The sequence below is a fragment of the Camelina sativa genome, chromosome 14 (genome assembly GCF_000633955.1).
Source record: "Camelina sativa cultivar DH55 chromosome 14, Cs, whole genome shotgun sequence".
Classification (NCBI taxonomy): Eukaryota; Viridiplantae; Streptophyta; class Magnoliopsida; order Brassicales; family Brassicaceae; genus Camelina; species Camelina sativa.
Window position 1 is genome coordinate 109,218 of NC_025698.1, and position 25,156 is coordinate 134,373.

A 25,156-nucleotide genomic window follows, 5' to 3' on the forward strand; every position below is an offset into this window, starting at 1 on the left:
TAAGTTCTTCATCTGGCAACGACTCTTTATAGGGACCAGGATCAGACAGAATCATCTTTTACGTTTTGTTTTGCATTGGATTTATATTTCAGTTGTAATAATCATATTATCAATCATGCAGATAGACTCTATAGTACTCTTTACCAATACGTAAATCATTTTGTTTTAGACTAGGTGCATTTTATAATTAAAAGCTGATGGGTCTGCTGTCTGACAGAATTAACTTGAGGGGTCTTAATTACTGTATATAGAGACTGGTCTTTTTAACAGACAAAAACAATGTTTCCACGATCAAACAAATCTAGTAGTAAAATGCGGGTAATCTAAAAGATAAATTTTGATTTACTTACAAAACCAAGTTGTTGTGTTCAATAAGTTTGGTCTTCATCGGTATAACAATAGTAGTTATAAATAAAAATAGAAACGAAACTTATTCCCACGTCACGGCGATAGGGCTTCTGACCTTGTACTTGTCACATATCCAAACCAAAGCTCCAAAGGAAGAAGATGACGAATTCGTCGAAGCTTCTGGAACAAACGTGACCGTATAACTCAACCTCTCTCTCACCTTCTGAAACTTGAGAACTTGCGGCTCCACTCTCACCTTCACACCTCTGGGTTCCTCAACGTGGGCCATATACTCACAAGCAGGTGACCCAACGTTCGTCACAGCCCTCTTATATCTGGCCGTTGTGGCGCCGCCATTGACGAAGTTGACCGCGAACGAGGGATAGTTCAAATCGCCGGGGCTCAAAACGACGCCGCCAGTAGTAGGACACGTGTATCTCGTGCCGGAGAACAAGAGTATCCTCTCGCTCGTGTAATTCAAGCTGCACAAGTAGTTGAGATAATCGACGGTGGATGTGTCGTATACAAGCCCCGGATCTACCGCTCTCGTTGGCTCCACCTGTCCCGCTCCAAGCGCAAACGCCGTGGCCGCCGAATCACGCCCCACCCCCATATCTCCGATCGGTCGGTTCCTGTTGTCGGTGATCCTCGCCGTCGTCATGATTGCCGATTTTATCATCGCCGGTGACCAGTCCCCGTGGACGGACTTGATTAGAGCGGCGATTCCGCTGACGTGTGGACAAGCCATGGAGGTTCCAGAGATGATATTGAATTGGACCCGTCTTGGATCGGATCTGAGGAGGCTAGGGCCCGAGAACGGCGACCAACCGGCGAGGATGTTCAAACCGGGAGCCGCTATGTCCGGTTTAGAAATTTCCGGCCCGGCGACGCTAGGTCCTCTTGATGAGAACGCGGCCACGATCGGAGCGGTTGCACCGTACGCGGTTCCTCTGAATCGAAGAGACGCGGTGGCGTTCGCTGCGCCGGAGAGATAGCTCAGCAAGGTTTTACCGTCGGAAGCACCAATTGAGACCGCCGGTAAAACGTGAGGATCAGCTAGAAGCTCCTCTCCTTCGGCCTCTGTGCTCACCAGAAGCATCGCTGCTCCTCCGCTCCGTTTCACCTCTTCTCCTTTGGCCGTTCTGCCGCTGGCTCCTCTTAAGCAAATGACGATTTTACCCTCGACGAGTTCTCTCTTGAGCGAGTCCCGAACGCAGTACTCGGCTCCTCCCCTTCTGCCTCCTCCGGCTGTTGTGTTAAACGCTAAAGACATATTCTTTAAGCTTTTCCCTTTGTACAAGGATGATCCAACTATCCTTTTACGGTTCCCGATCAGGACAATCGCCGGAAAAGTTCGGTCCGTGTAACTCGCGGCGACGGTCATCAACCACGGAGCTCCATTACTCACTGTGGATGCACTTGGACCTGAATTACCCGCAGAACAAGAAACGAAAATGTTCTTCTGCATCGCGCCAAACCCAGCGATCGCAATTGGGTCGACATAAAACGGTCGTGACGACCCACCTAGCGACAGAGAGATCACATCCACACCGTCTGAAATGGCTTTGTCAATGGCTGCGATTACGTCGGTGTTGGCACATCCTAGTGCCCAACAAGCTTTGTATGCAGCAATCCTCGAAGTAAACCTCATCCCCGTAGCCAAACCTCTGCCTTGCCCGAAATAACTCGCTTTCGGGACCATGTCTCCGGCAGCAGTCGAGGCTGTATGCGTCCCATGTCCTTGTGCGTCTCGAGCCGACCTATATATATATGCAACCAATTACTTGTCACGCTTCTTTTTTGTTATACGGATCATACTTTTAATGAGAACCACCATGTATATATTATTGACCAAAGAGTTGTTCAAGGTACTTTTATCGTATGGATCTCGATCAGAAACAATTCGTTAATTTACTAAATAATATAATACATATAGCTTAGATTTTCGGATAAATTAATTTTATGAAAGCAGTACTGAATGAAAGACTCTTAGTTACTAGATCATTGTCTCATTGGACTTCTAATGAAAGATGCATTCACTAATTTTGTCCATTCTCATCAATTGTTTAGAGGAAGGTAATTTTATGTTATCCAAACGATGTTCGGTTATAACGTTATGGAGCTAGTGATCAACATTTTTAACTAAATATTTTTTCATTTTTTTTTGGTTATATATGCATGATATTCAAATTCGAATATTTTCTTTACATTGTTCCCGTTAGCTTTTAGGGGATAAATTACCAATGTGCTATCATCATTAACCGTCTAACCTGAAATCAGTGGTTTCGTTGATTTTTCCAACGATGGATTCGTAGCCTTTGTAAAACGCGCTAGCCCCGATGATCTTCTTGTTACACGATGATGAAGAGAAGTTTGTGCCATGGTCGCACGAACCTCTCCATCTAGACGGGACAGGAGTCATGTGCGTGTCTCGGAAGGTCACGTGCTCCGGCGAGATCCCTGTGTCCACAAGGCCGATGATGACGTCCGAAGATAGGCTCGTCTCGTTCCAAAGTCCGATCCCATATTCAAGACCTAGAAACTCGTGAGAATATGTCGTGTGTAGAGATAAGAGCTCGTCTGGATAAGCCGAGATAAACCCTTTTGTGTTCTTCACGGTCTCGAGCTGGTCGTCGGTGAGAGTCGCGGAGAAGCCGGACATGGCGTTTTCGTAAATATAGTGAATCTCGGGGATAGAGAAATCATCGTCCTCGTGAATAGTCTCTGTTTGGAGTGAATCCAAAAGCGAAGTAACGACGTGTTTGGTAGTGGTTGTTGCAGTGTGGATCACGTAGGTTTGTTTGAGGGAGGAAGCATTTGATGTGAAGAAGAAGAAGAAGATGATGAGAAAGAAGAAAATTAATGATCTGAAGAACATCATCGGACGGTTGTCGTCGTTAGAGGGAAACAAGAAGAGCATTAAAAGAAAGCGATGTAACAACAACAACAACCTATGATTCTTAGGACTCATATTTCGGGGTATATAACACATAAAAGAAAGATGTAGGTGACGTGTGAATACTGTGAGCTGTGAGCTGAGGAAAATGTGACTAGAAAGAAAGAGTAATATTTTTTTTTAAAAAATAAAGGTAAATATTATGTGATGTTTGTAACTGTCGCTATTGTGTGGTTCTTGTGCGGTCCCGTCTGGTACTTAATGTTGCTTTTTTTGGAGTCGTGACCGTGGGTTCATTTATATTATTTTACCAATAAAAATGAGCAAATTACAAAAGCTTTGATGGGATGATAAATTAGAATACTTGTCTAACAGAGAGTGAAGCGTAAGGAATAAGTATAGCCTTAGAATTGGGGGGTGATTCTGCATGCTTCTGCTGGACCCATCATTTTGTGCAGATTTTGTAACTTGCGTTCACTCGTTTTGCAATCGATTCCATTTCACATGATTAATTCACATTATCTCAGATGAAATTACTTACAAAAAATATTGATCGATCATATATAGAAAAAAGTAAAGAAAACAGGTGGTAGTTTAGAAGGACGGAGGATGCAGCTTCCACCGCCAGTTAGGTGACATAAATGAGGGGACAACGCAACAATAATTGGGGCGTGACTTATTAATATTACTCATATCGATCGATCTTAAGTTTTTATTCTCTCTGACCTCTGTCTCTATATTACGTACCTATAGTTCAAATCATTGCTTGTTCGCATTTCACTGATCATCAGAATCTCCAAAATTTGTCTTGGCTTTGAAGCCAAGTTGGAAACACACGTAAGCTAAACTACTTCCATTGTTTTCTACTTTCCTCATCACTCCTACGAAAGTCAGAGATATATTCATCGTATCTTCCCATTTAATTCTTCAATAACCTCTCTCTCTCTTTTTAAAAATAAAAATAAAATAAAAGGATAACAACACACACCATATAATTAGTGCTTTGACCTCGTCTTAGCAAGATCTTAATAATAATGTACACCAAGATTTACGTATACATACTTGAACTGTTGAACCTTTGGATTTACTAATGTACTACATACTAGTAACCCGCGGAAAACCACGGGCTGAACTTTTTGTTTGATGAAATTTTTTAATTATCTTATTTATAAAGATTTGTGATTAAAAATTTGGTTTGCTTATATTAAAATTTTTGTATTTTAAAAATGTTTATTGAAAACCTGTCAATAAAACATTTGCATGTAATGAAATTTAGATTTTATTCGATTAGATTTTTAAAATCTTAGCTGTTAATTGTTTTTTGAAGTACGAATGAGTTTTGATTCTAATGGATTTTTTTTCTACAATTTATTTTATTTTATGTGTCCACAATTTTCATTTTTCAATTAATTATATTTATTTAATTAATTAATTAATCTTAATTAAGTTTTTCTAATGGTAATTGAATGTAATTTTTTACACATTTTAAGGTTAGTTTCGTACTTCTCAATTAATATAGCAGGATGTAATTTAGGTATACGTATAATTTATTGTAATTTCTGCAAAACAATTAAAAATGCTATCGATCAATTAAATTTAGAAGTTAGAATGTAACAACAAAGCCCGTCTAGCTCAGTTGGTAGAGCGCAAGGCTCTTAACCTTGTGGTCGTGGGTTCGAACCCCACGGTGGGCGCTATTACATTTTGTTTTGGGTTTTAATGGGCTCATAATAATTGGGCCTATAACCGTGGCGGGTGATGTGATGCTATGATGCCTTATATAGATTAGGCACAAAAAACACAAAGGGGGTCCAACACACTCCATAACGGTAAGAAAAAATTGAGAGAATTCAATTCAAACCCTTTTGCTCGCCCGGCGATTGGGGTTTCGTGGTCTTCTTCCGCTCCGCTTGATGGGTGTGGGAGGGAAGTTCTGGGATTTGCTTAGACCTTATGGTCGGCAACAAGGCTTTGATTTTCTCACTAACAAACGCGTCGCTGTTGATCTCTCCTTCTGGATCGTTCAGCATGAAACCGCTCTTAAGGGTTTTGCCCTTAAGCCTCACCTCCGCCTCACTTTCTTCCGCACTATCAACCTCTTCTCCAAGNAAAAATGAGCAAATTACAAAAGCTTTGATGGGATGATAAATTAGAATACTTGTCTAACAGAGAGTGAAGCGTAAGGAATAAGTATAGCCTTAGAATTGGGGGGTGATTCTGCATGCTTCTGCTGGACCCATCATTTTGTGCAGATTTTGTAACTTGCGTTCACTCGTTTTGCAATCGATTCCATTTCACATGATTAATTCACATTATCTCAGATGAAATTACTTACAAAAAATATTGATCGATCATATATAGAAAAAAGTAAAGAAAACAGGTGGTAGTTTAGAAGGACGGAGGATGCAGCTTCCACCGCCAGTTAGGTGACATAAATGAGGGGACAACGCAACAATAATTGGGGCGTGACTTATTAATATTACTCATATCGATCGATCTTAAGTTTTTATTCTCTCTGACCTCTGTCTCTATATTACGTACCTATAGTTCAAATCATTGCTTGTTCGCATTTCACTGATCATCAGAATCTCCAAAATTTGTCTTGGCTTTGAAGCCAAGTTGGAAACACACGTAAGCTAAACTACTTCCATTGTTTTCTACTTTCCTCATCACTCCTACGAAAGTCAGAGATATATTCATCGTATCTTGCCATTTAATTCTTCAATAACCTCTCTCTCTCTTTTTAAAAATAAAAATAAAATAAAAGGATAACAACACACACCATATAATTAGTGCTTTGACCTCGTCTTAGCAAGATCTTAATAATAATGTACACCAAGATTTACGTATACATACTTGAACTGTTGAACCTTTGGATTTACTAATGTACTACATACTAGTAACCCGCGGAAAACCACGGGCTGAACTTTTTGTTTGATGAAATTTTTTAATTATCTTATTTATAAAGATTTGTGATTAAAAATTTGGTTTGCTTATATTAAAATTTTTGTATTTTAAAAATGTTTATTGAAAACCTGTCAATAAAACATTTGCATGTAATGAAATTTAGATTTTATTCGATTAGATTTTTAAAATCTTAGCTGTTAATTGTTTTTTGAAGTACGAATGAGTTTTGATTCTAATGGATTTTTTTTCTACAATTTATTTTATTTTATGTGTCCACAATTTTCATTTTTCAATTAATTATATTTATTTAATTAATTAATTAATCTTAATTAAGTTTTTCTAATGGTAATTGAATGTAATTTTTTACACATTTTAAGGTTAGTTTCGTACTTCTCAATTAATATAGCAGGATGTAATTTAGGTATACGTATAATTTATTGTAATTTCTGCAAAACAATTAAAAATGCTATCGATCAATTAAATTTAGAAGTTAGAATGTAACAACAAAGCCCGTCTAGCTCAGTTGGTAGAGCGCAAGGCTCTTNGCCATTTAATTCTTCAATAACCTCTCTCTCTCTTTTTAAAAATAAAAATAAAATAAAAGGATAACAACACACACCATATAATTAGTGCTTTGACCTCGTCTTAGCAAGATCTTAATAATAATGTACACCAAGATTTACGTATACATACTTGAACTGTTGAACCTTTGGATTTACTAATGTACTACATACTAGTAACCCGCGGAAAACCACGGGCTGAACTTTTTGTTTGATGAAATTTTTTAATTATCTTATTTATAAAGATTTGTGATTAAAAATTTGGTTTGCTTATATTAAAATTTTTGTATTTTAAAAATGTTTATTGAAAACCTGTCAATAAAACATTTGCATGTAATGAAATTTAGATTTTATTCGATTAGATTTTTAAAATCTTAGCTGTTAATTGTTTTTTGAAGTACGAATGAGTTTTGATTCTAATGGATTTTTTTTCTACAATTTATTTTATTTTATGTGTCCACAATTTTCATTTTTCAATTAATTATATTTATTTAATTAATTAATTAATCTTAATTAAGTTTTTCTAATGGTAATTGAATGTAATTTTTTACACATTTTAAGGTTAGTTTCGTACTTCTCAATTAATATAGCAGGATGTAATTTAGGTATACGTATAATTTATTGTAATTTCTGCAAAACAATTAAAAATGCTATCGATCAATTAAATTTAGAAGTTAGAATGTAACAACAAAGCCCGTCTAGCTCAGTTGGTAGAGCGCAAGGCTCTTAACCTTGTGGTCGTGGGTTCGAACCCCACGGTGGGCGCTATTACATTTTGTTTTGGGTTTTAATGGGCTCATAATAATTGGGCCTATAACCGTGGCGGGTGATGTGATGCTATGATGCCTTATATAGATTAGGCACAAAAAACACAAAGGGGGTCCAACACACTCCATAACGGTAAGAAAAAATTGAGAGAATTCAATTCAAACCCTTTTGCTCGCCCGGCGATTGGGGTTTCGTGGTCTTCTTCCGCTCCGCTTGATGGGTGTGGGAGGGAAGTTCTGGGATTTGCTTAGACCTTATGGTCGGCAACAAGGCTTTGATTTTCTCACTAACAAACGCGTCGCTGTTGATCTCTCCTTCTGGATCGTTCAGCATGAAACCGCTCTTAAGGGTTTTGCCCTTAAGCCTCACCTCCGCCTCACTTTCTTCCGCACTATCAACCTCTTCTCCAAGGTTCCATTTTTCTTCGAATTCCTGCTCCTCTCTCTCCTTCTTTAATTTCCCAATTTCGTCTCCTTATATATACATATAATAAAAAAAAATCCCTTTTTTGGCTTAGCTAAAAAAAAGGGTTCTTTTTCTTTCTCTTCTGTGAATTATGGGGATTTCGAATTCTAGGTTTCGAATTTTAAGGTTTCTTCTGTCGAGATGATCATAATGCGGTTTAGGGTTTTGCAGTTTGGAGCGTACCCGGTTTTTGTGGTTGATGGAACACCATCACCTTTGAAATCTCAGGCAAGAATCTCCAGGTTTTTCCGGTCTTCTGGAATTGATTCTTCGAATTTACCTGCAATCAAAGAAGGCGTCTCCGTTGAGAGAAACAAACTGTTTTGTGAATGGGTTAGGGAATGTGTGGTAAGTTGGATTTATTTGTAATTAAACCTTCGATGGCTTAGTTTTGTTTCACATAATTTCTTATGATATTTTGGTTCTTCTCTAGGCGCTACTCGAATTGCTCGGTATTCCTGTGCTGAAAGCTAAAGGTGAGGCTGAAGCTCTCTGTGCTCAGTTAAACTGTGAAGGTTATGTGGATGCTTGCATTACTCCTGATAATGATGCTTTCCTCTTTGGTGCTAAGTGTGTCATCAAAGACATCAAGCCTAATTCAAGAGTAAGTCTTCCTTTGTAACTGAGTATTATTAGCCTGACTCACTTGTGAATGGCCTCTTTACCATCTTAGTTTCTTTATGTGCAGGAACCATTTGAATGCTACCATATGTCAGATATCGAGTCTGGCCTTGGTCTGAAACGAAAGCACTTGATAGCCATTTCTCTTTTGGTTGGAAACGACTATGATTCAGGCGGTGTTCTTGGGATCGGCGTGGAGAAAGCACTTCGCATTGTTCGTGAGTTTTCTGAAGACGAGATTTTTGAAAGGTATAATCATATATAAGGTTTCTGTTTCTGCCTTTTTGGTGACTGGTCATTTCTTGAATGTGATGAGATATTTTCTTGCAGGTTGCAGGACATGGGAAAAGGGTTGAAACCTGCAGTTCTTGGTGGAACCAAACCTGTGGATGATGGTGAAGAATCCCTCTCAGAGATGAAAAAAAGATCTTCTCACTGTTCCCGTTGTGGACACCTGGGCAGCAAGAGAACTCATTTTAAGTCCTCTTGCGAGCATTGCGTTTGTGATAGTGGCTGCATTAAAAAACCATTGGGGTTTAGATGTGAATGCTCCTTATGTTCCATGGATCGAGATTTAAAGGAACAGAAGAAAACCGAGGATTGGTGGATCAAAGTCTGTGATAAGATTGCTCAAGGGCCAGAATTTCCCAACAAAGGCATTATTGAACTGTATCTATCCGATGGTTTCACAGGTATGTAATGTAATGACTTTATAACTTCATGTTCGTATTACATGATCTTTGTTTTGAAGCCTAATCTGTTAAGTACCTCTGAAGCAGAAGATGGCTCTTCATTGTCTTGGGGAGCTCCTGATACTGAAATGCTAGTGGATTTCATGGTTTTCAAACTGCATTGGGATCCGTCTTATGTTAGAAAAATGTTGCTCCCAATGTTGTCGACCATTTATCTAAGAGAACGGGCAAGAAACAAGACAGAAAACCCTTTGTTATGTGACAAATATGAATTCCATTCAATCAAGTGCACAAAGACTACATATGGGCATCAGTTCTTTGTGATAAGGTGGAGAAAACCCATATCTACAAGTGGTTTTACTCACGGTGAGCGAGAAATTGTTATACTGGAAGAAGAACTGGTCGAAGATGAAGAGTCTGGTGATCCGTTAGATGGTTTAAATGAACCTCAGGTGCAAGATGATAATGGTGACTGCTTCTTGCTAACTGATGAATGCATAGGACTTGTTCAGTCTGCTTTCCCTGATGAAACAGAGCAATTTCTACGTGAAAAGGTAATAATAAGTTGGCTCTCTCTCTCTTTCTCTGTGGGTTGTCCTTTTGTTCCCTTGGCCTTGACTGGTTTATTGTTCAACTTCTGTCAGAAACTACGAGAGTTGACAAAGAAGAATGTTTCGGAAGAAACAGCAACACCAAGAGCAACAACAACAACGGGTGTGCAAAGAAGTATCACTGATTTCTACCGATCAACGAAAGCAGCAGCAGCAGCTCAAAAAAGTATAGACGCAGGAGGGAGCTTAAGAGCTTCTTCTTCAGCAGAAAAGAAGAGTCAGGCAACTTCCACTAGTAGTAATAGTAACCTTTCAAAGTCTGTAAGGCGTCGTCTTTTGTTTGGTTAGAACATTCTTGATTCTGAGTTAGTAAACCCAATTTTTAGGTCTGTATATGAAAGAATTTGGCATTTAAAAAAGACAAGATTTTAGTGCAGCGAGGTTTTTTTGGTGTGTCCGTTTTTTTTCTTCTAAAAAGAAAATAATAAAAAAGAAATGATGCTGCCCAGGATCGAACTGGAGACCTTTTGCGTGTAAGGCAAACGTGATAACCACTACACCACAGCACCAGATGCTATTGTTTGTACAGAAACTACAAATATGGTTACTTTTGTTTTTCTTCGGATTGCCAAAAAGAACGGCGCATATTCAGAACTGATTTTTATCGGAGAGCAAAAGGGTTGGTTTGGGTCTTATCGGAAATTATGATTGTGGTAATAACAACATCAACACTCCCTAACTGCAACTCTCTCTCGCCGTCATGGAGAGACAATTCCTCGTCACAGCTTCTGTCGGGGGATATCTCACGGCGGGGCTCGGCTATGTTCCTGACACGCGCCAAGAGCAGCCCAGATGATTACCACTCAACCCTCAAATCTCTCAATTCTCGTGGTCGCTTTCCAAGAAAATCCCTCGGCCAGGTTCTCTCAATTCTATTACATCTCTGCTATTGTTTTGTTGAGACAAATGGTCGAACACCTTGTTTAACCAGAGTGTTTGTGTTTGTGTCACAGCATTACATGTTGAATTCTGATATCAACGACCAGCTAGCCTCTGCGGCTGATGTGAAAGAAGGAGATTTCGTGTTAGAGATTGGTCCTGGGACTGGATCTTTAACCAATGTCCTTATCAATTTAGGCGCTACAGTTCTTGCCATCGAAAAGGTTTGTTACTACAGAACCTCCCCCATATGCTATGCTATCATAGGAAACTGTTGCTTCTGATTTTTTGCAACTTCATCTTTAGGATCCTCATATGGTGGCTTTGGTCAGCGAACGTTTTGCAGCTTCTGACAAGTTCACGGTACCTATCATCTTGTGTGTTGTTTGGTTTTCATCTCCTGGATGCTTCTGTTTGAATATCTGATCAAATGGGGTTCTTCTATAGGTTTTGCAAGAGGATTTCGTCAAGTCTCACATCCGCTCTCACATGCTCTCCGTTTTAGAGAGTAGAAGCTTGTTAGATACAGATCCTTCTCTTGCAAAGGTAATACAGATTCTCTTTTGTGGTCACTTTGATCTTGATATAATAATTGTTTACACGGAATAGAATTGTATACGAGTGCAGGTCGTTTCCAACTTACCTTTCAATATAAGTACTGATGTTGTCAAGCTTTTACTTCCTATGGGTGATATCTTCTCAAAAGTTGTTCTCTTACTCCAGGTTAAACAGAAGAACTTCTCCTCGTTTCTAATGATTATTCCAAATGCTATATTCTTTGTGACAAGTTTTTTTTTATATGCCAAATCTTAGGACGAGGCAGCTTTGCGATTGGTAGAACCAGCTTTGCGAACATCTGAATACCGACCCATCAACATTTTGATCAACTTCTATTCAGGTACTTGTTTGTTCCATGATCTTCGCCATTTCAACTCTTCCAAATGTTGCAAATCGTCAATGTAGTTGCTGCTGAGAAACTTTTTAACTTTCTTTTGTTTGTTTCAAGAACCGGAATACAATTTCAGAGTTCCTAGGGAAAACTTCTTCCCTCAGCCCAAGGTTTTGAATCTCCAAACTTTCATCATAACTAACTATAGCAACCATTACAGAAAAATGACTGCTTCTCGTTTTTGTGCTCTGTACAGGTTGACGCTGCTGTTGTAACATTCAAGCTGAAGCATCCGAGGGACTATCCTGATGTTTCCTCCACCAAAAGTTTCTTCTCTTTGGTAGGCTAAAACTCTTTTCAAACTACTACTTAAATTATTAACATCAAAACATCTGAATCAAATTCCACAACAGGTGAATTCTGCATTCAATGGGAAGAGAAAAATGTTGAGAAAGTCCCTCCAGCATATATCGTCATCACCTGAGATCGAGAAAGCTCTTGGAGTTGCTGGTCTTCCAGTCACTGTGAGTAGTCTCTCTGATGACTTATGAGCCTCGAGCAGCAGTTGATCTTAGATATATCAATTAATACAAGCTTTTAAACTGGCATCAATATACTCGAAACCATCATAAATTTTCCTTCCTTCAACTACATTGCAGTCAAGGCCTGAAGAGCTTACCTTGGATGACTTTGTCAAGTTGCATAATGTAATCGCCAGGGAATAAGACCAAACCGAGAATGACCATAAGTATCCATGGTTTGTTGGCGTCATCTGAAAACAGAACAATGACAGGCGACATATGAGGAAGAGACGCCATTGATGCAGATGACACCACATAATCGAGAAAGACGAATATGACCAATCTTTTATACAATTAGGAAACCGGAAGTTAGTAAAACACAGACGTAGAATGTTTTGTGTATGATGATCATCTTTGTAATGTAAATTGTAGATTTGTTGTAATACCAAAACAGTAGTCTTTATTTACAATCACAAAAGTTTTAGTCTTTTCTACGGGAGAGAAATAAATAAAAAGCTACAATCTACAGAGAGTTGATCATCATCCATGAAACTGGTAGATAAGATCCAAAGCTCTCAACTTGGCGGCGTGTGGGTCGAAATCAAACCCATAATCACGGCCAGTCCTCTCTTCCGTAGCTGAAGTTTCCACCACGGCCGACGACGGAGACAGTGGCCGCTTGACTCTCTTGTTCCTGATGAAACACTCTCTCATCTTCTCCCCAACCTTCTCCACCGCCGAATCCCTCTCCTCTTCCGCCGCCAGCTCATTCTCTTCTTCTCCGAGTTGCATTGGCTCGACGGAGGAGAGAGATTTATCGGCTAGGAAGACGGAGAGGCGTTGGTGGGCTATGCGGAGAGAAGAGGAGATTTGGAGGAGCTGGTTCTGTTCAGAAGTGGTTCCGATTTGCTGCGCCATTAAAGTCGCTTGCTCCAGCGACGATATTAGCTCAGCTACTTGCTCTACACTCGCCATGTTCTTACAGTCTCGCTGTCTATTTCTCTCAACCCGGAAGGGAGGACAGCGGAAGAGACTGACAAATGTGTAACTCAATCAACAATAATATGTTGTGTTTTTTGTGATTTCTTTTTGGGCTTTTAATTCTTAAATTGGGCTTTAAAAAGACCTCTACTACTAATTTGTGCTTTCTTATGGGCCTTTAATTCTTAAATTGGGCTTTAAGAAGACTACTTCTAACTACTACTAATATTACTCGAGGTTTGTATTCCTTGTTGACAATTGACATGGATACTTTGCTTATAACATAATCATAAAACCATATGGTATTTCAAGTACTATTACTACTGACTAGATGGTCTCGTAATAACTCCGAGGCTATGAATATGTGTATGGATTTATCTAATCATTCACATTGCATGTACACAGTACACTTTCTTCTTTTCTTTATAACGAACAATAAAGTGTACTTTGTGTTTGTTTGTGTGTGTGTGTGAGAGTGAGTAGATATAAAATATATATGCATTAAATGTCTCATCTTTAATTAAATAATGATGAGTAGTGAGTGAGTGAAAAAGAGAGACACGACATCCATCCACATGGCCAAATAAATTACTACTACTAAAAGAGATGATTATTATGATTATTATTGAATGTACCGATAAACATGTAAAATTATTAAAGAGCATATTCACACACGTATTTATGATTCTCCTCAAAGATAGTAGTAGTACAATTCTGTTACTTTTGGCGATCCAAGAGTTTTTACAAACATTATAAATTCTGATGAATTACATACATATTATAATTAATACAGTTGGTTTAGTTGTGTAACGTATTATAGTAATCACAAAGTTTTTGTAAGGTTTATCTGGTCACATACGACGAGAATAAATGAATCATTGTCACGTGCGTGAAACAACAACATTTTCAAATAATTTAACTGTTATGTTTTTTTTTGTATGCCAGCCAAAGTACTTACTAGCAACTCTTGAAAAAAAACTACTAGTAATTTAATAATTAGGGGTACATTCAAATTAGTTGTTCCAGAGAGAAAAGAAACAAATCAATGTGTTCATTTTATTATAGGAGAAGAGAGTGGGCCTCCAAAAAAAAAAAAAAAAAAAANGTGGTCACGCGAGTCACACATGCAAATGTCTATGGTGGTCTTGTAATATCACTGTAAGTTAGAAGCATACTATTGTAAATTGGCGACAGTTCCTTGTTAGAATTTCAAAATTTCCAATGGGCGACCGATGTGGGCACTAATATAGTCAGCCACGATGGAACGGTTATTGTTGATTCTACAAGACTACTACAACAAAAAGAAGACTAGAGAGAGTACGAGAGAGAGTACGAGAGAGAGAGAGAGAGATCTAAATCTAACAACAACGGTCAAAAAAATCGAAATTATAAAGATGGAATCACAGCCGTCTGATCCCAAAGAAAGCTAATTACTACTGCTTGCTTTTAATAAGAGAGGGAGAGAGAGAGAGAAGTCGATCGTCTCTTTTCTTGGGAGGGGAATCTCAGTGACAGATCTCTCTCTTTTGTAGTCTTTTTTTTTTTTTCTTTCCAAATTTTTTTTCTATCTTTTATTTATTTTTCTTAAATAAATAGTAGTATTTCTGTATATTTTTGTCAACTATTTCAAGAAATACGGAAAAAAAAATAAAAAAAAGTACGAATTTTTGAAGTAAAAGAAAGGGAACTATTAAAGAATTAGACTTGAGTTGATGATCGAAGTTTGTCTTTAGTTTTGTACTCTGTCCCCTCTATTTCTTTTTTTTCAAATATCTTCCTTTCTTCTCTCTCTCTAAATCGCGTTGAGATTTGAATTTTTTTTCAAATATTTTATCTGAGCAAGAGAAAGAGAGAGAGAGAGAGGAGCAGGTGTTTTTTTTTTTTTTTTTAATTTGTATCGTTTGGGAGCTAGTTTTAGAAGAAGAGAGAGAAGTCAGCAGCAGGAGCAGCAGCTTGTCTTTGTATTCTTTGCAAGATCTCTTTCATTTCAACTTCAACAGCTCCGCTTTTGTTTAGCTTCTCTCTTTCATTACACAACAAAAATAAAAAACTTGGGGTAAGTTTCTTTCTTTGGGATCGAAATTATATATATATATATATATATATATCTTCTCTTGTCTTATCGTTTGTATTGTCGTCTCACCCTAACATCATCATGTTTAGTTTTCCCAGAATTTTAAAATTCTCTCAGCCTGAGCTGTAGTTTCTGATTTTTAGTCTCAGGTTAATTTTTCTACTTCTTTCTCAAGAGAACACACACACACACATATATATATATATATATAAAAGTTATAATTTCTGATTTGATTCTCATCCCTCAGCCTTTTATTCTTTCTGCTTTCTGGGTATAAAGAAAATCAAATTGAAAAAAAGCTGTTTAAATCTTTTCTTGTTTTTCGTAAACAAAAGAGGAGATTTTTTTTTTGCTTTCAAGATTCTGAATCTTAAAAGGTTGGTTCTTTCTCTGCGGTTGATATTTTTTGCATCCACAAGTAAAAAAAATAAAAATAAAAAAAAGGAGAGCTTAAGCTTGTGATCTCAAACCTTATATCATTTGGTTATTCAATTTTGCTTTATCATCCGTTGACAGTGACCAGTTTATTATTTTCTCTATAGTTCAAGAATATCCAATCTCATTTCTGTTCAATTAGATTAACTATCTCAAGTTTACTTTATTTTGTTTTTATAAAAAAAACTCAGTGTGGTTCCCCCTAAAGATCATACTCTGCATAATTTTCTGGAAATCTTGCTTAACCTCTCTCTACATGTTTGTATACTTACTGAATCTCTTTAAATTTCTCACACAGATCAAGTTTTTGGCTTGACGCAACTCTTTTCACACTCAAGTCAACTACTAAATTGAAGGTAAAAAAAAATTCCTTCTCTTATTAGATCATCATCTCATCCCTTAAAATATTGATACCAAGTTTTGAGCTATGTTCAACATCATTCATTTGTAAGTAGTAGGATCACTTAGTTTCTATCAAACATAACATTGGTCCTTACAACTTACAACTTGTGTCTAATGAATTGAGAGATACAGATACTACTTCCCATTTGACTTGTCTTTAAAGAAAAGTCTGCAAGTTTACTTTGATCCTCTGCCAGATATTTTCCCTTTCTGTTACTATCAACACATTTAATCCTTCTGATCCACACACAATTTTACAGCTTGTGCTTCCCCTTTTTTAAGGAATTTTTCTCCAATCACGAACCTAACCTTTACGAGTATTGCATTGACAATGATGGATGGTTCATGGAAAGTGAGAGTTTATTTCGTGGCTGTGAATGAGTTTGATTTGATGTGTTATTATTATTATTCATAGATATGATAATATGTATTAGTGAGAAGCATTTAATGAATATGCATCTAGAAACCACTCGAAATGATATGTCGTGGGGATACTTCTTTCTTTTGTTAAGCAATGGCTTTTCTGTGATTCTGGTACATGTTGTTTTCATCTAAACTAATATTGTTGTCTTTTTTTCCTTTACTTTTTGTGTCTTCTTCTACTCTTGTGTTCCATTTAAGTTTTGAGATTTCTTATTCTCCAAGTGCAGATAATTAGAATCTGGAATTGTCTGTGAAGAACTCAGGGAAAAATTGGATTCAAGTGCAGTTAAAGGAACAAAGAGACAGGGTAAGGTTTTGCCTTCCTTTATGTTTCTCTCACTGAACATGTGAAAACTCAATCAAAGTTTTGATTGTTCTCTTCATCTTCAACTGCAGTTGGAGTCGATAGAGTCCAATTTCAGATGAGGTAAAGTTGTATTTTTTTTGCCCCATAAACGAGGAAAAACATGGCTCAGACATAGTTATAAGGTTGTAAAGTTTTGTTTTTTTTTTTTGTTTTCTCTCTTCAGGAGTATCATTAGCACTTAATCAAACACAGATCAAGAAGAGAGAATGAATGTTCAAATAGCCTAAGAAGCTGTTCTTTTTCTTTTGCAATGGGAACAATAGCAGAATTGGGAACCATGGGAAAGTTTGGAGCCATGGCAGAAGAGCAGCAAGTTAACCAGATGGTCATGGATAAACAATCAGCAGAAGAATGGCTATCGCGCGTCCATTCACTAATACCATCAGTGCTCAGCGAGGCCAAAACGGTTAATAATTTTGCAGGACGATGGAAGACCATAATCTCAAAGATTGATCAGATTCCAGCTTGTCTATCTGACCTCTCAAGCCACCCTTGTTTCTCCAAGAACAAGCTCTGCAACGAGCAGTTACAGTCTGTGGCTAAGACGCTCAACGAAGTGATAGAGCTTGCAGAGTTGTGTTCAACTGACAAGTACGAAGGGAAGCTGCGTATGCAGAGCGATCTCGACGCTTTATCTGGAAAACTGGATTTGAATCTAAGAGACTGTATGGTTTTGATCAAGACCGGTGTTCTCGGTGAAGCCACACTACCTCTATACATCTCAAGTTCATTGGAAACACCCAAAATTTCCAGTTTAAAAGAACTTCTAGCGAGGCTTCAGATCGGTCACTTGGAATCAAAACACAATGCTCTGGAGAACCTCCTCCGTGCAATGCAAGAGGATGAAAAGATGGTTATGCCTTTGATCGGACGAGCCAACGTAGCAGCCTTAGTCCAACTGCTAACAGCAACTTCGACAAGAATCAGAGAGAAAGCTGTGAATCTAATCAGCGTATTAGCGGAATCAGGACACTGCGACGAGTGGCTTATCTCCGAAGGTGTATTGCCTCCTCTAGTGAGGCTAATCGAATCAGGAAGTCTTGAAACCAAAGAAAAAGCTGCAATTGCGATCCAGAGGCTGTCCATGGCAGAGGAAAACGCGAGGGAAATCGCAGGACACGGGGGAATCACGCCGCTGATCGATCTCTGTAAAACAGGGGATTCTGTGTCGCAAGCTGCGTCTGCAGCTGCTTTGAAGAATATCTCAGCAGTCTCAGAGCTGAGACAGTTACTTGGAGAAGAAGGAATGGTTAGAGTCGCGATAGATCTCCTAAACCACGGGATACTGTTAGGATCAAGAGAACACATGGCGGAGTGTTTGCAGAATCTCACTGCAGCGAGCGAAGCTCTACGCGAAGCCATCGTTACAGACGGAGGAGTTCCGAGTCTCTTGGCATACCTAGACGGTCCGCTGCCGCAAGAACCGGCGGTGACAGCGCTGAGAAATCTGATCCCGTCTGTGAATTCAGAGATGTGGGTGGCTCTGAATCTGCTGCCACGACTGACACACGTGCTAAATTCGGGATCTTTAGGAGCGCAAGAAGCAGCAGCGTCGGCTCTATGCCGTTTCGCGTGTTCGCCGGAGACGAAAAGGCTAGTGGGAGAATCGGGGTGCGTGGCGGTGATAGTGAAGCTTCTGGAATCGAAATCAAACGGATGTAGAGAAGCGGCGGCTCAGGCGATAGCGGGATTGGTGACGGAAGGAAGGATTCGGAGGGAACTGAAGAAAGACGGGAAGAGCGTGACGAACCTAGTGATGCTGTTGGATGCAAACCCAGGAAACACGGCGAAGAAGTACGCAGTGGCGGGGCTGTTGGGGTTGTCGGGAAGCGAGAAGAGTAAGAGAATGATGGTGTCGTACGGAGCCATAGGGTATCTGAAAAAGCTGTCGGAGATGGAAGTAATCGGCGCCGATAAGCTTCTCGAGAAGCTCGAAAGAGGAAAGCTCAGAAGCTTCTTCTTTCACCACCGTTAGTTAAAAAGTAAAAACCAACCGCTTATGGTGTGGTTTGATGTAAGTTTATATATATATATATATAACTAACCACCCGTTAGTATTTTGGGCTGTTGTTTCTCAGTAGCTGTTCATATGGGCTTTATATTATATACAGGCCCATAAATTACAAGTCAACCTAGTCAACTAGTTTTAATTCCTTAGTAGATATTTATAATTTACAAAATTGAGAGTTTAAACTTTAAAGAGATGGAGATATTATTATTGGCACAAAATCGTAAGAAATTAAAAACCTTTTTGCTATAGAAACTGTAAATAAATACGAAAAAAGAAAAAAAAAAAATTTCGAAACAAAAAGAGAGAGATTTTATAGTAATTTTGTTGCTAAGGGGGGGAGATAGATAGAAATTAGAAAGGGTCAACGGTGCGTTCGTTCGTCTTGGCCACTGGCGGCTTCACTACATCTTCTTCTCACATAGCTCTCTCTCTTATCATATAAGAAAGGTCTTTTTTTTTTTTTTTTTTTTTTTTTCTGTATTCTTCTTCATACTTTTGTACGAGAATATATATATATATATATATATATATTCATTCGCTTAAGGTAAAAGAAAAAAAATGCTTTGGAGCTCGAATTGTCTCCTCTCCTGTATGTATTTTGTTTTGTCTTTACGATAATTTACAATGAATCTGTTGTTTGCAAAAGGCTGATTTTATTTATCACTTTTGGGGGTTAAGGGATAATTTCTCTGGTGTCACTCCTCGGTAGAAATTTTTAGGGTTTTCTCTGAAAAATTCGTAGGAATCTTTTGCTCGATTTTGTTGTGGAGTGATGCATAAATCTGGTTTCTTTGGTTCGATTCTTGTAGTATTCTTTTTTGTTTTGACTTTTCTTGGTTATTAACCCCACAAAGGATATCAAATTTGATCTTAAAGGGTGAGAGAGAAGATGAGTACCCTTGAGAGCACGAGAGCTGAGCTTGGTCTGGTTGTTGTGTATTTGAACAAAGCTGAGGCGAGAGACAAGATTTGTCGAGCTATTCAATATGGTTCTAAGTTCTTGAGTGATGGTCAACCTGGCACTGCTCAATCTGTCGACAAGTCCACCAGCTTGGCTAGGAAAGTTTTCCGTCTCTTCAAGGTTTTGCTTTTTCCCTTTCTTCTTCTTCTTCTTCTTTTTTTTTTTTTATCAAAGTTCACTTCACACTTTTTACCTCAAATCAGTCTCAAGTTTATGAGCTAACTATAACGAGAGCTGATAAGTAACTAGATGTATCTCTATTCCATGGTTGGATTGTATCTCAGCTAAGTTTCAGAGCTTTGAGTCCTTTTTATTCTGGAAATCAGACTCTTAAGAGGAAAAAACGGTTCTGTGCTATTGCTTTGTGGTGGTTTCATTGTAATTCTAATGAAATGGTTTTGACTTTTGAGATTGAAATCTCTAAGTTTTTTTACCTGTTAAGATTATTTGGAAGAGGGTATAGGAATTCTCATTCTTTAGGAATAAGCTCTAAGTGGTGTTGTTCATGTGGTGGGTGCAGTTTGTGAATGATCTTCATGCTCTCATTAGTCCTGTTCCCAAAGGGACTCCACTCCCGCTTCTTCTGCTCGGAAAGGTAATGTTGTTGCTTGCTTGCTTTCAGAGCTTGTTTCTTTTTCCAACTAAATTGATTGATCTGATTCATGTTCTGATTTTGGCAGTCTAAAAACGCGTTGCTCTCTACATTCTTGTTCCTCGATCAAATTGTCTGGCTTGGCAGGACTGGGATTTACAAGGTGGGGACAAGTCTCCATTATTTTTATTTTTTTCTGATCAAGGAAGTCTGCATTATAAGAGACTTATTTTCTCAGGTTAAACTGAGGTTTTCTCTGTTTCTGTTCCGAATCTGCTGTTATTACAGGACAAAGAACGCGCTGAGCTTCTTGGACGTATATCCCTCTTCTGTTGGATGGGCTCATCGGTCTGCACATCCTTGGTTGAGGTTTGTTCACTGCCACTGTATTGTTAATCATCTCTGGTTCAAATGCAGTAAATAATGGCTAGTAACTTTTCGAGATGTTTAGGTTGGGGAGCTTGGTAGGCTGTCAGCATCAATTAAGAAGTTAGAAAAGGAGATAGGGAATAAGGATAAACATCAGGTAAGATTCCTCAAGCCATGATTCTCTTTCTTTATTGGAGTGAAGAAGAAATTTTACTGATTATGGATATAAGATATTTATGCAGAACGAGCAGTATAGTGCGAAACTAGAGAAATCAAAGGAGAGTTCGTTGGCTCTGGTGAAAGCAGGGATGGATGTAGTTGTTGCTTTTGGATTGCTTCAACTGGCTCCGAAGAAAGTCACTCCACGAGTCACAGGCGCATTCGGATTCGCCTCCTCTCTTATCTCTTGCTACCAGGTATTTTTTTCAGGAAAACATTTTGCTATGTGTGTTGCAATCTTGCTTCGGGATCAGTTCAATGACTTATAACCATAAAATTCTATCGCTTTGTGCAGTTATTGCCGTCACATGCCAAGTCCAAGACGGTCTGAGAAAAGGGAAAGATAGAAAAAGTATTGTAGCTAGTTTCAGGCATGTCCAGATGTTCCATATATATAGTCTGGTAATTTGTGTTTCCCCTGTTTTTTAAGACTTGCTGTTAAATTTGTCTTGATTGATACGTTTTGTTTGTGTTAGATGTTGTGGTATAGCATGATGATAAACGTTTGCAGTCCCTCCGTAGAATAATAAAAATCAACATTGCGGAACCCCACACTAATAGTATATTCGTAGGGTAATTGTGTCAAAATCCAAGGAAGCTTCGTCCTGATTCTGAGAAAATCTGTTGATGCATGATAGTAGTAATAAACTCTGCTACTATCGTCGAAGAAAATAAAACTTTGTTGATGCATCATCTCCACCATTTCATTGAGCAAATTAAATAAATAAGACTGATACAAGGCAAAAGAGTGGAAGAAAGATAAACCCCCGCCCCTCAAATAAAACGCTAGCTAGCTATAATAGGACGTAAAATGTTTTATCTAAAGGATTCAAGGCAGTGATTCATGGTGAAATCTGTGTTCAATTCACAATGCTGCAGCTGCAATGATACTAGTCTCGTCGGCTGCACTGATGATGATAGCACTTTTACCGATTTATCCAAGTTTGAAAGCCACCTTACTAGTTTTGCCTTCGTTTTCGGCTTTGTTCCGATCGCTACCTTCTCCTTCTTCTTCTTCTTCTTCTTCTTCTCTCCCCCTCTGTTTCCTATTACTCTCTTACACTGATGAGACTTGCCCGTTTGCTTCATCTCACGGCTCGCTGCGGATAACGCCACAGACAACGACGATAGGTTCATTGTATTTTCCTTGCGGGCTACATCTATGGCCTCGATCGCTTTCTTCAGAGACCCGAGGTTGAACGCAGATGCACCACCCTTTTCCTCATCGTTCCGCCGTCTTGTTCTCTTTGTTTCCGGCTTCATCGTACGGCTTACTACACTTTTTTTTCTTCCTGGACTTTTACTGACTGACTTAATTAGGGCATTTATATAGTATATTACTCACTTGAGCTTACTGGGCCTTCCTTTCAGCCCAATAACAATTGCGTTAAAAAAACGCTTTAGGCCGCAATATTAATTACTAAGAGAATCTGCGTTGTTGTAACTTGTTACAATCCGATCATGCTTGGCTTCATAGTGTATTACTTGCTTACTAGTGAAAAGGAAAACTACAAATCTGGTTCACTTTATTTCCTACTACACTTTGATGGGGTACACAATACAACAACGATATACAAAGACCCAACACACGAGGAAGGAAGGATGTTGACAAAAGTCAAAAGTTGGAGACATTGGCCCGATCATAGAAGAGACCAGATGGGTCTCCATTAGGGACCAAAGCCAGTTTCACTGGACTCGCTGCACCTTCCTCAACGCTTAAAATCCCAGTGTTGAAATTGATATCTGTCTTTACGAAACCAGGACAAACACTGTTGATGATCATTGATTTGTTTCGCTTAGCCAACACTTGTGTCAATGCCATCACTGCTGCTTTTGATAGTATGTACCCAGACATTACTGTTGGCCAACCTTTGTCTTGTAATGAGCCTTGTCTGTAATCCTTGAGATACTCATCCATCACTTCATCTATTTTCTCTTCTGTTAGATTCTCAGCATCACTCAGCACTCCTTTTGCCCACTCATTTGACACATTCTGTAGTAAAGCATATATACAAAAATCACTCCTAATATATCTCTACTCATGAATCAACATCCCTCTGCCTATTATGTAAGTTTATAGAAGATGGTACCTCTAACTTTCCCATGGTAGAAGCGATGGTGACGATTCTTGGGGAAGCAGAAGACTGAAGCAGAGGAATCATAGCCTCACACATTCGTTTGACGCCGTAGTAGTTTGTTGTAACACACTCCTCGACTATATCATATGTATCGCTCATTATCTTGGAAATATCAGTAGGTGCACCAGCCTGCAGTACTAATTAAATTATATGTTAAGAAGACCTTAGGTATCAAGCATGTGCAATTCTTCACTAAAAAAAAAATCAAAGTGTACCTCAGCAATCTGAGCTTTGAGAACATGGACATTAACATTGGCGCCTCCAACTCCGGCATTATTAACCTGGAGACATACCAAACAAGACCCTTTCAAGATTATGTATCCTAATGGCAAGAAACAAGAAGTTGCTGAAGATCAAGTATCTCAATCCCTAAAAAGAGGATTAGATCTTCCTCTTAATTAAGAATATTGTGATCTTGGCAACTAACAAAGATCTGAGAGTGAAACTGGTTGCAGCCAATAATATTACAAGATGTAATAAAAAAAACAGATTGAACCATAGGGATAGGACAAAGATTGAAGAGAAGAAGTGAAACCAGAATATCGAGTTTGCGGAAGCGGGTCTTCAGAAAAAGAGCAAGAGAAGCGATGGTGTCTGGAATGGAGACATCAAGTAGGTGAAAGGAGATGGATTGATCAGAAAAAACATTCTTCTCTGTCATGAGCTTTTCGACAGCAGCAAGACCCTTTTTCTCATCTCTCGCAGTGAGAATCACAGTTATCCCATTTTTAGCTAGTTGCCTGCAAATCTCTAACCCTATCCCTTTGTTCGAACCAGTAACAACTGCAACTCTGATGAACACAACAAAAAGAAGAATCAAAATCTGACCCCATAAAGTTTTCAAGCCGAGGTTAGAGAGAGAGAGAGAGGAAGCACGAACCTTGTGTCCGCCATTGAATTGATGAGAGAAATGACAGAAAAAAGTCAAAGGGAGCTCTATTCATTTCTTTCTCAGTTCACCAATTGAGAACGACGTTTTCTTTCTTTTAATAAAGTGTTTTGAGTTAATTAACTTAACTTGTTAGAGATATTGGAAGATTATTTTTACATTCATGACGTTTTGTATATAGTAATTCAATTACATTCATGAATGTGTATGTAGTCCTTAAACAAATAAATGATGGATCCATCACTTAACTGTACACTGCAACCCAAGTTGGTGATGGTTAAAGAATGGACATATATACCCTTTTTCCATGAACGAAACGAAACGAAACTACCAGCAAGGTTTAAGACGTTCTTGTTTGTTCCCACCAGAATGATAAAAAACAATAAGGTCATTAGATCGCCAGTGTGCCGCCTTCGATTATCTGGTTTTCATCAGACGCATCCGACGGTTGAGGTTTAGGCTTACTAGCCCTCGAGAAACCATAGCCCAGAGAGCTTCCGCTTGCTTCACTTAGCTGTCATTATCATTACACCGTATCCCCAATACAAAATCAATCAGATCAAACCAGACTCTGATATAAAAAATAGATGATCATTGACAACAAAACTCACCTCTGTCAGCTCAGACAAGTGACGGGTTCTGAACTCGTTTATTGTGTTTGCAATTTCCGATGTCGGTAATTTGGCCTGAGAAGGTTTTTAACCCCAAAAAGGATCGATGATCGATCATGCACTGTTTGTTTTATTCTTTGGTTAAAACTTAAAAGAAATCATTTATGTTTTTACCTGAGCAAGAACAGCAGCTGCCAACTGTAGACTAGGCTCCAGAGTCTCTGGGACAACCTAACAGTTTTTTGTGATCGACATATATTATTAGTGTACCATTGATAACAAGTGTGTATCTATTGTCTAGCTAGAAGAGAGTGAAGGGTTTACCGCAGTAGCACCGGCTTTTTCTAGATTAAGACCATGAACTACATCGTGTGCACGGACAAAGGTTTTGACATTGGGGTAATACTTGCTCAAAGCCCACACACATCTGTAGTTTGCTCCTGGTGCGTCTAAGGCAACCACAGCAGCGCATGCTCTCTCTGCTCCAATTTTGTGGAGTACCTGTTTTTTTTTTTTTTTTTTTTTTT

At 38.6% G+C, this 25,156-nt stretch overlaps 8 protein-coding genes and 3 non-coding genes across 16 annotated transcripts in view; 6 read left to right on the forward strand and 5 right to left on the reverse strand.

Annotated features, from left to right (window-relative positions):
- LOC104738604 (subtilisin-like protease SBT1.1) overlaps positions 1-3,401 on the reverse strand; it is a 4,741-nt gene extending 1,340 nt beyond the window's left edge. The window contains exons 1-2 of one of the 2 annotated variants that reach the window (XM_010458765.2): positions 2,619-3,399; positions 657-2,108 (exon numbers count right to left, since the gene is read on the reverse strand). In XM_010458765.2, coding sequence (XP_010457067.1) covers positions 657-2,108; positions 2,619-3,340 — 2,174 coding nt within the window. In that variant the 5' untranslated portion in view covers positions 3,341-3,399. Of the gene's footprint in view, positions 1-219; positions 2,109-2,618 lie in introns of those variants that run through there. The other variant, XM_010458764.2, reaches the window with a different exon arrangement.
- TRNAK-CUU lies at positions 4,866-4,938 on the forward strand. The gene has a single exon. It is a non-coding gene; the product is annotated as a tRNA-Lys (tRNA).
- TRNAK-CUU lies at positions 7,404-7,476 on the forward strand. The gene has a single exon. It is a non-coding gene; the product is annotated as a tRNA-Lys (tRNA).
- LOC104738605 (flap endonuclease GEN-like 1) lies at positions 7,608-10,201 on the forward strand. The gene is made up of 7 exons (XM_010458766.2): positions 7,608-7,890; positions 8,116-8,292; positions 8,378-8,548; positions 8,633-8,814; positions 8,896-9,257; positions 9,345-9,811; positions 9,902-10,201. Exons 1-7 carry the CDS (start codon positions 7,696-7,698, stop codon positions 10,154-10,156), a joined length of 1,809 nt encoding a protein of 602 aa, XP_010457068.1. The 5' UTR covers positions 7,608-7,695; the 3' UTR covers positions 10,157-10,201.
- TRNAV-UAC lies at positions 10,305-10,377 on the reverse strand. Its single transcript has one exon. It is a non-coding gene; the product is annotated as a tRNA-Val (tRNA).
- On the forward strand, positions 10,440-12,646 carry LOC104738606 (ribosomal RNA small subunit methyltransferase, chloroplastic). The gene is made up of 10 exons (XM_010458768.2): positions 10,440-10,728; positions 10,822-10,971; positions 11,054-11,110; positions 11,195-11,293; positions 11,375-11,470; positions 11,561-11,645; positions 11,754-11,806; positions 11,893-11,976; positions 12,050-12,160; positions 12,296-12,646. Exons 1-10 carry the CDS (start codon positions 10,513-10,515, stop codon positions 12,359-12,361), a joined length of 1,017 nt encoding a protein of 338 aa, XP_010457070.1. The 5' UTR covers positions 10,440-10,512; the 3' UTR covers positions 12,362-12,646.
- Positions 12,569-13,188, reverse strand: LOC104738607. Its single transcript, XM_010458769.2, has one exon. The coding sequence runs from the start codon at positions 13,130-13,132 to the stop codon at positions 12,698-12,700; it is 435 nt and encodes a 144-aa protein (XP_010457071.1). The 5' UTR covers positions 13,133-13,188; the 3' UTR covers positions 12,569-12,697.
- Positions 14,993-18,992, forward strand: LOC104738608 (armadillo repeat-containing protein 3-like). 2 transcript variants are annotated; one of them, XM_010458770.2, is made up of 5 exons: positions 14,993-15,194; positions 15,946-16,003; positions 16,700-16,779; positions 16,869-16,899; positions 17,003-18,992. In XM_010458770.2, exon 5 carries the CDS (start codon positions 17,090-17,092, stop codon positions 18,812-18,814), a length of 1,725 nt encoding a protein of 574 aa, XP_010457072.1. In that variant the 5' UTR covers positions 14,993-15,194; positions 15,946-16,003; positions 16,700-16,779; positions 16,869-16,899; positions 17,003-17,089; the 3' UTR covers positions 18,815-18,992. The 2 variants fall into 2 exon arrangements, with proteins under 2 accessions (XP_010457072.1, XP_010457073.1); XM_010458771.2 differs by lacking the exons at positions 14,993-15,194; positions 15,946-16,003 and adding an exon at positions 16,474-16,583.
- On the forward strand, positions 19,131-21,543 carry LOC104738610 (peroxisomal membrane protein 11C-like). 3 transcript variants are annotated; one of them, XM_010458773.2, is made up of 8 exons: positions 19,131-19,297; positions 19,727-19,931; positions 20,332-20,406; positions 20,492-20,566; positions 20,692-20,772; positions 20,855-20,929; positions 21,015-21,188; positions 21,287-21,543. In XM_010458773.2, the coding sequence occupies exons 2-8, from the start codon at positions 19,740-19,742 to the stop codon at positions 21,320-21,322; spliced, it is 708 nt and encodes a 235-aa protein (XP_010457075.1). In that variant the 5' UTR covers positions 19,131-19,297; positions 19,727-19,739; the 3' UTR covers positions 21,323-21,543. The 3 variants fall into 3 exon arrangements, with proteins under 3 accessions (XP_010457075.1, XP_010457074.1, XP_010457076.1); XM_010458772.1 differs by lacking the exon at positions 19,131-19,297 and adding an exon at positions 19,344-19,439; XM_010458774.2 differs by lacking the exon at positions 19,131-19,297 and adding an exon at positions 19,352-19,394.
- On the reverse strand, positions 22,498-24,103 carry LOC104738611 ((+)-neomenthol dehydrogenase-like). The gene is made up of 5 exons (XM_010458775.1): positions 24,010-24,103; positions 23,665-23,920; positions 23,345-23,410; positions 23,082-23,258; positions 22,498-22,984 (listed from the first exon to the last, which is right to left on the reverse strand). The coding sequence occupies exons 1-5, from the start codon at positions 24,021-24,023 to the stop codon at positions 22,607-22,609; spliced, it is 891 nt and encodes a 296-aa protein (XP_010457077.1). The 5' UTR covers positions 24,024-24,103; the 3' UTR covers positions 22,498-22,606.
- Positions 24,158-25,156, reverse strand: part of LOC104738613 (K(+) efflux antiporter 1, chloroplastic-like) — a 7,383-nt gene continuing 6,384 nt past the window's right edge. For both annotated transcript variants that reach the window (XM_010458777.1, XM_010458776.2), the window contains exons 18-21: positions 24,954-25,130; positions 24,804-24,860; positions 24,630-24,704; positions 24,158-24,532 (exon numbers count right to left, since the gene is read on the reverse strand). In XM_010458777.1, coding sequence (XP_010457079.1) covers positions 24,410-24,532; positions 24,630-24,704; positions 24,804-24,860; positions 24,954-25,130 — 432 coding nt within the window. In that variant the 3' untranslated portion in view covers positions 24,158-24,409. The remainder of the gene's footprint in view (positions 24,533-24,629; positions 24,705-24,803; positions 24,861-24,953; positions 25,131-25,156) is intronic.

Coding starts and splice junctions, on each gene's coding strand:
- LOC104738605 (XM_010458766.2), top strand. CDS start 7,696: ATGGGTGTGGGAGGGAAGTTCTGGGATTTGCTTAGACCTTATGGTCGG. Junction 7,891..8,115: donor CTATCAACCTCTTCTCCAAG/GTTCCATTTTTC, acceptor AGGGTTTTGCAG/TTTGGAGCGTACCCGGTTTT. Junction 9,258..9,344: donor TCTATCCGATGGTTTCACAG/GTATGTAATGTA, acceptor CCTCTGAAGCAG/AAGATGGCTCTTCATTGTCT.
- LOC104738606 (XM_010458768.2), top strand. CDS start 10,513: ATGATTGTGGTAATAACAACATCAACACTCCCTAACTGCAACTCTCTC. Junction 10,729..10,821: donor CAAGAAAATCCCTCGGCCAG/GTTCTCTCAATT, acceptor TTTGTGTCACAG/CATTACATGTTGAATTCTGA. Junction 11,294..11,374: donor CAGATCCTTCTCTTGCAAAG/GTAATACAGATT, acceptor ATACGAGTGCAG/GTCGTTTCCAACTTACCTTT.
- LOC104738607 (XM_010458769.2), bottom strand. CDS start 13,132: ATGGCGAGTGTAGAGCAAGTAGCTGAGCTAATATCGTCGCTGGAGCAA.
- LOC104738608 (XM_010458770.2), top strand. CDS start 17,090: ATGGGAACAATAGCAGAATTGGGAACCATGGGAAAGTTTGGAGCCATG.
- LOC104738610 (XM_010458773.2), top strand. CDS start 19,740: ATGAGTACCCTTGAGAGCACGAGAGCTGAGCTTGGTCTGGTTGTTGTG. Junction 20,567..20,691: donor GCAGGACTGGGATTTACAAG/GTGGGGACAAGT, acceptor CTGTTATTACAG/GACAAAGAACGCGCTGAGCT. Junction 20,930..21,014: donor GGAATAAGGATAAACATCAG/GTAAGATTCCTC, acceptor ATATTTATGCAG/AACGAGCAGTATAGTGCGAA.
- LOC104738611 (XM_010458775.1), bottom strand. Junction 23,259..23,344: donor TCAAAGCTCAGATTGCTGAG/GTACACTTTGAT, acceptor TTAGTACTGCAG/GCTGGTGCACCTACTGATAT. Junction 22,985..23,081: donor CTACCATGGGAAAGTTAGAG/GTACCATCTTCT, acceptor GCTTTACTACAG/AATGTGTCAAATGAGTGGGC.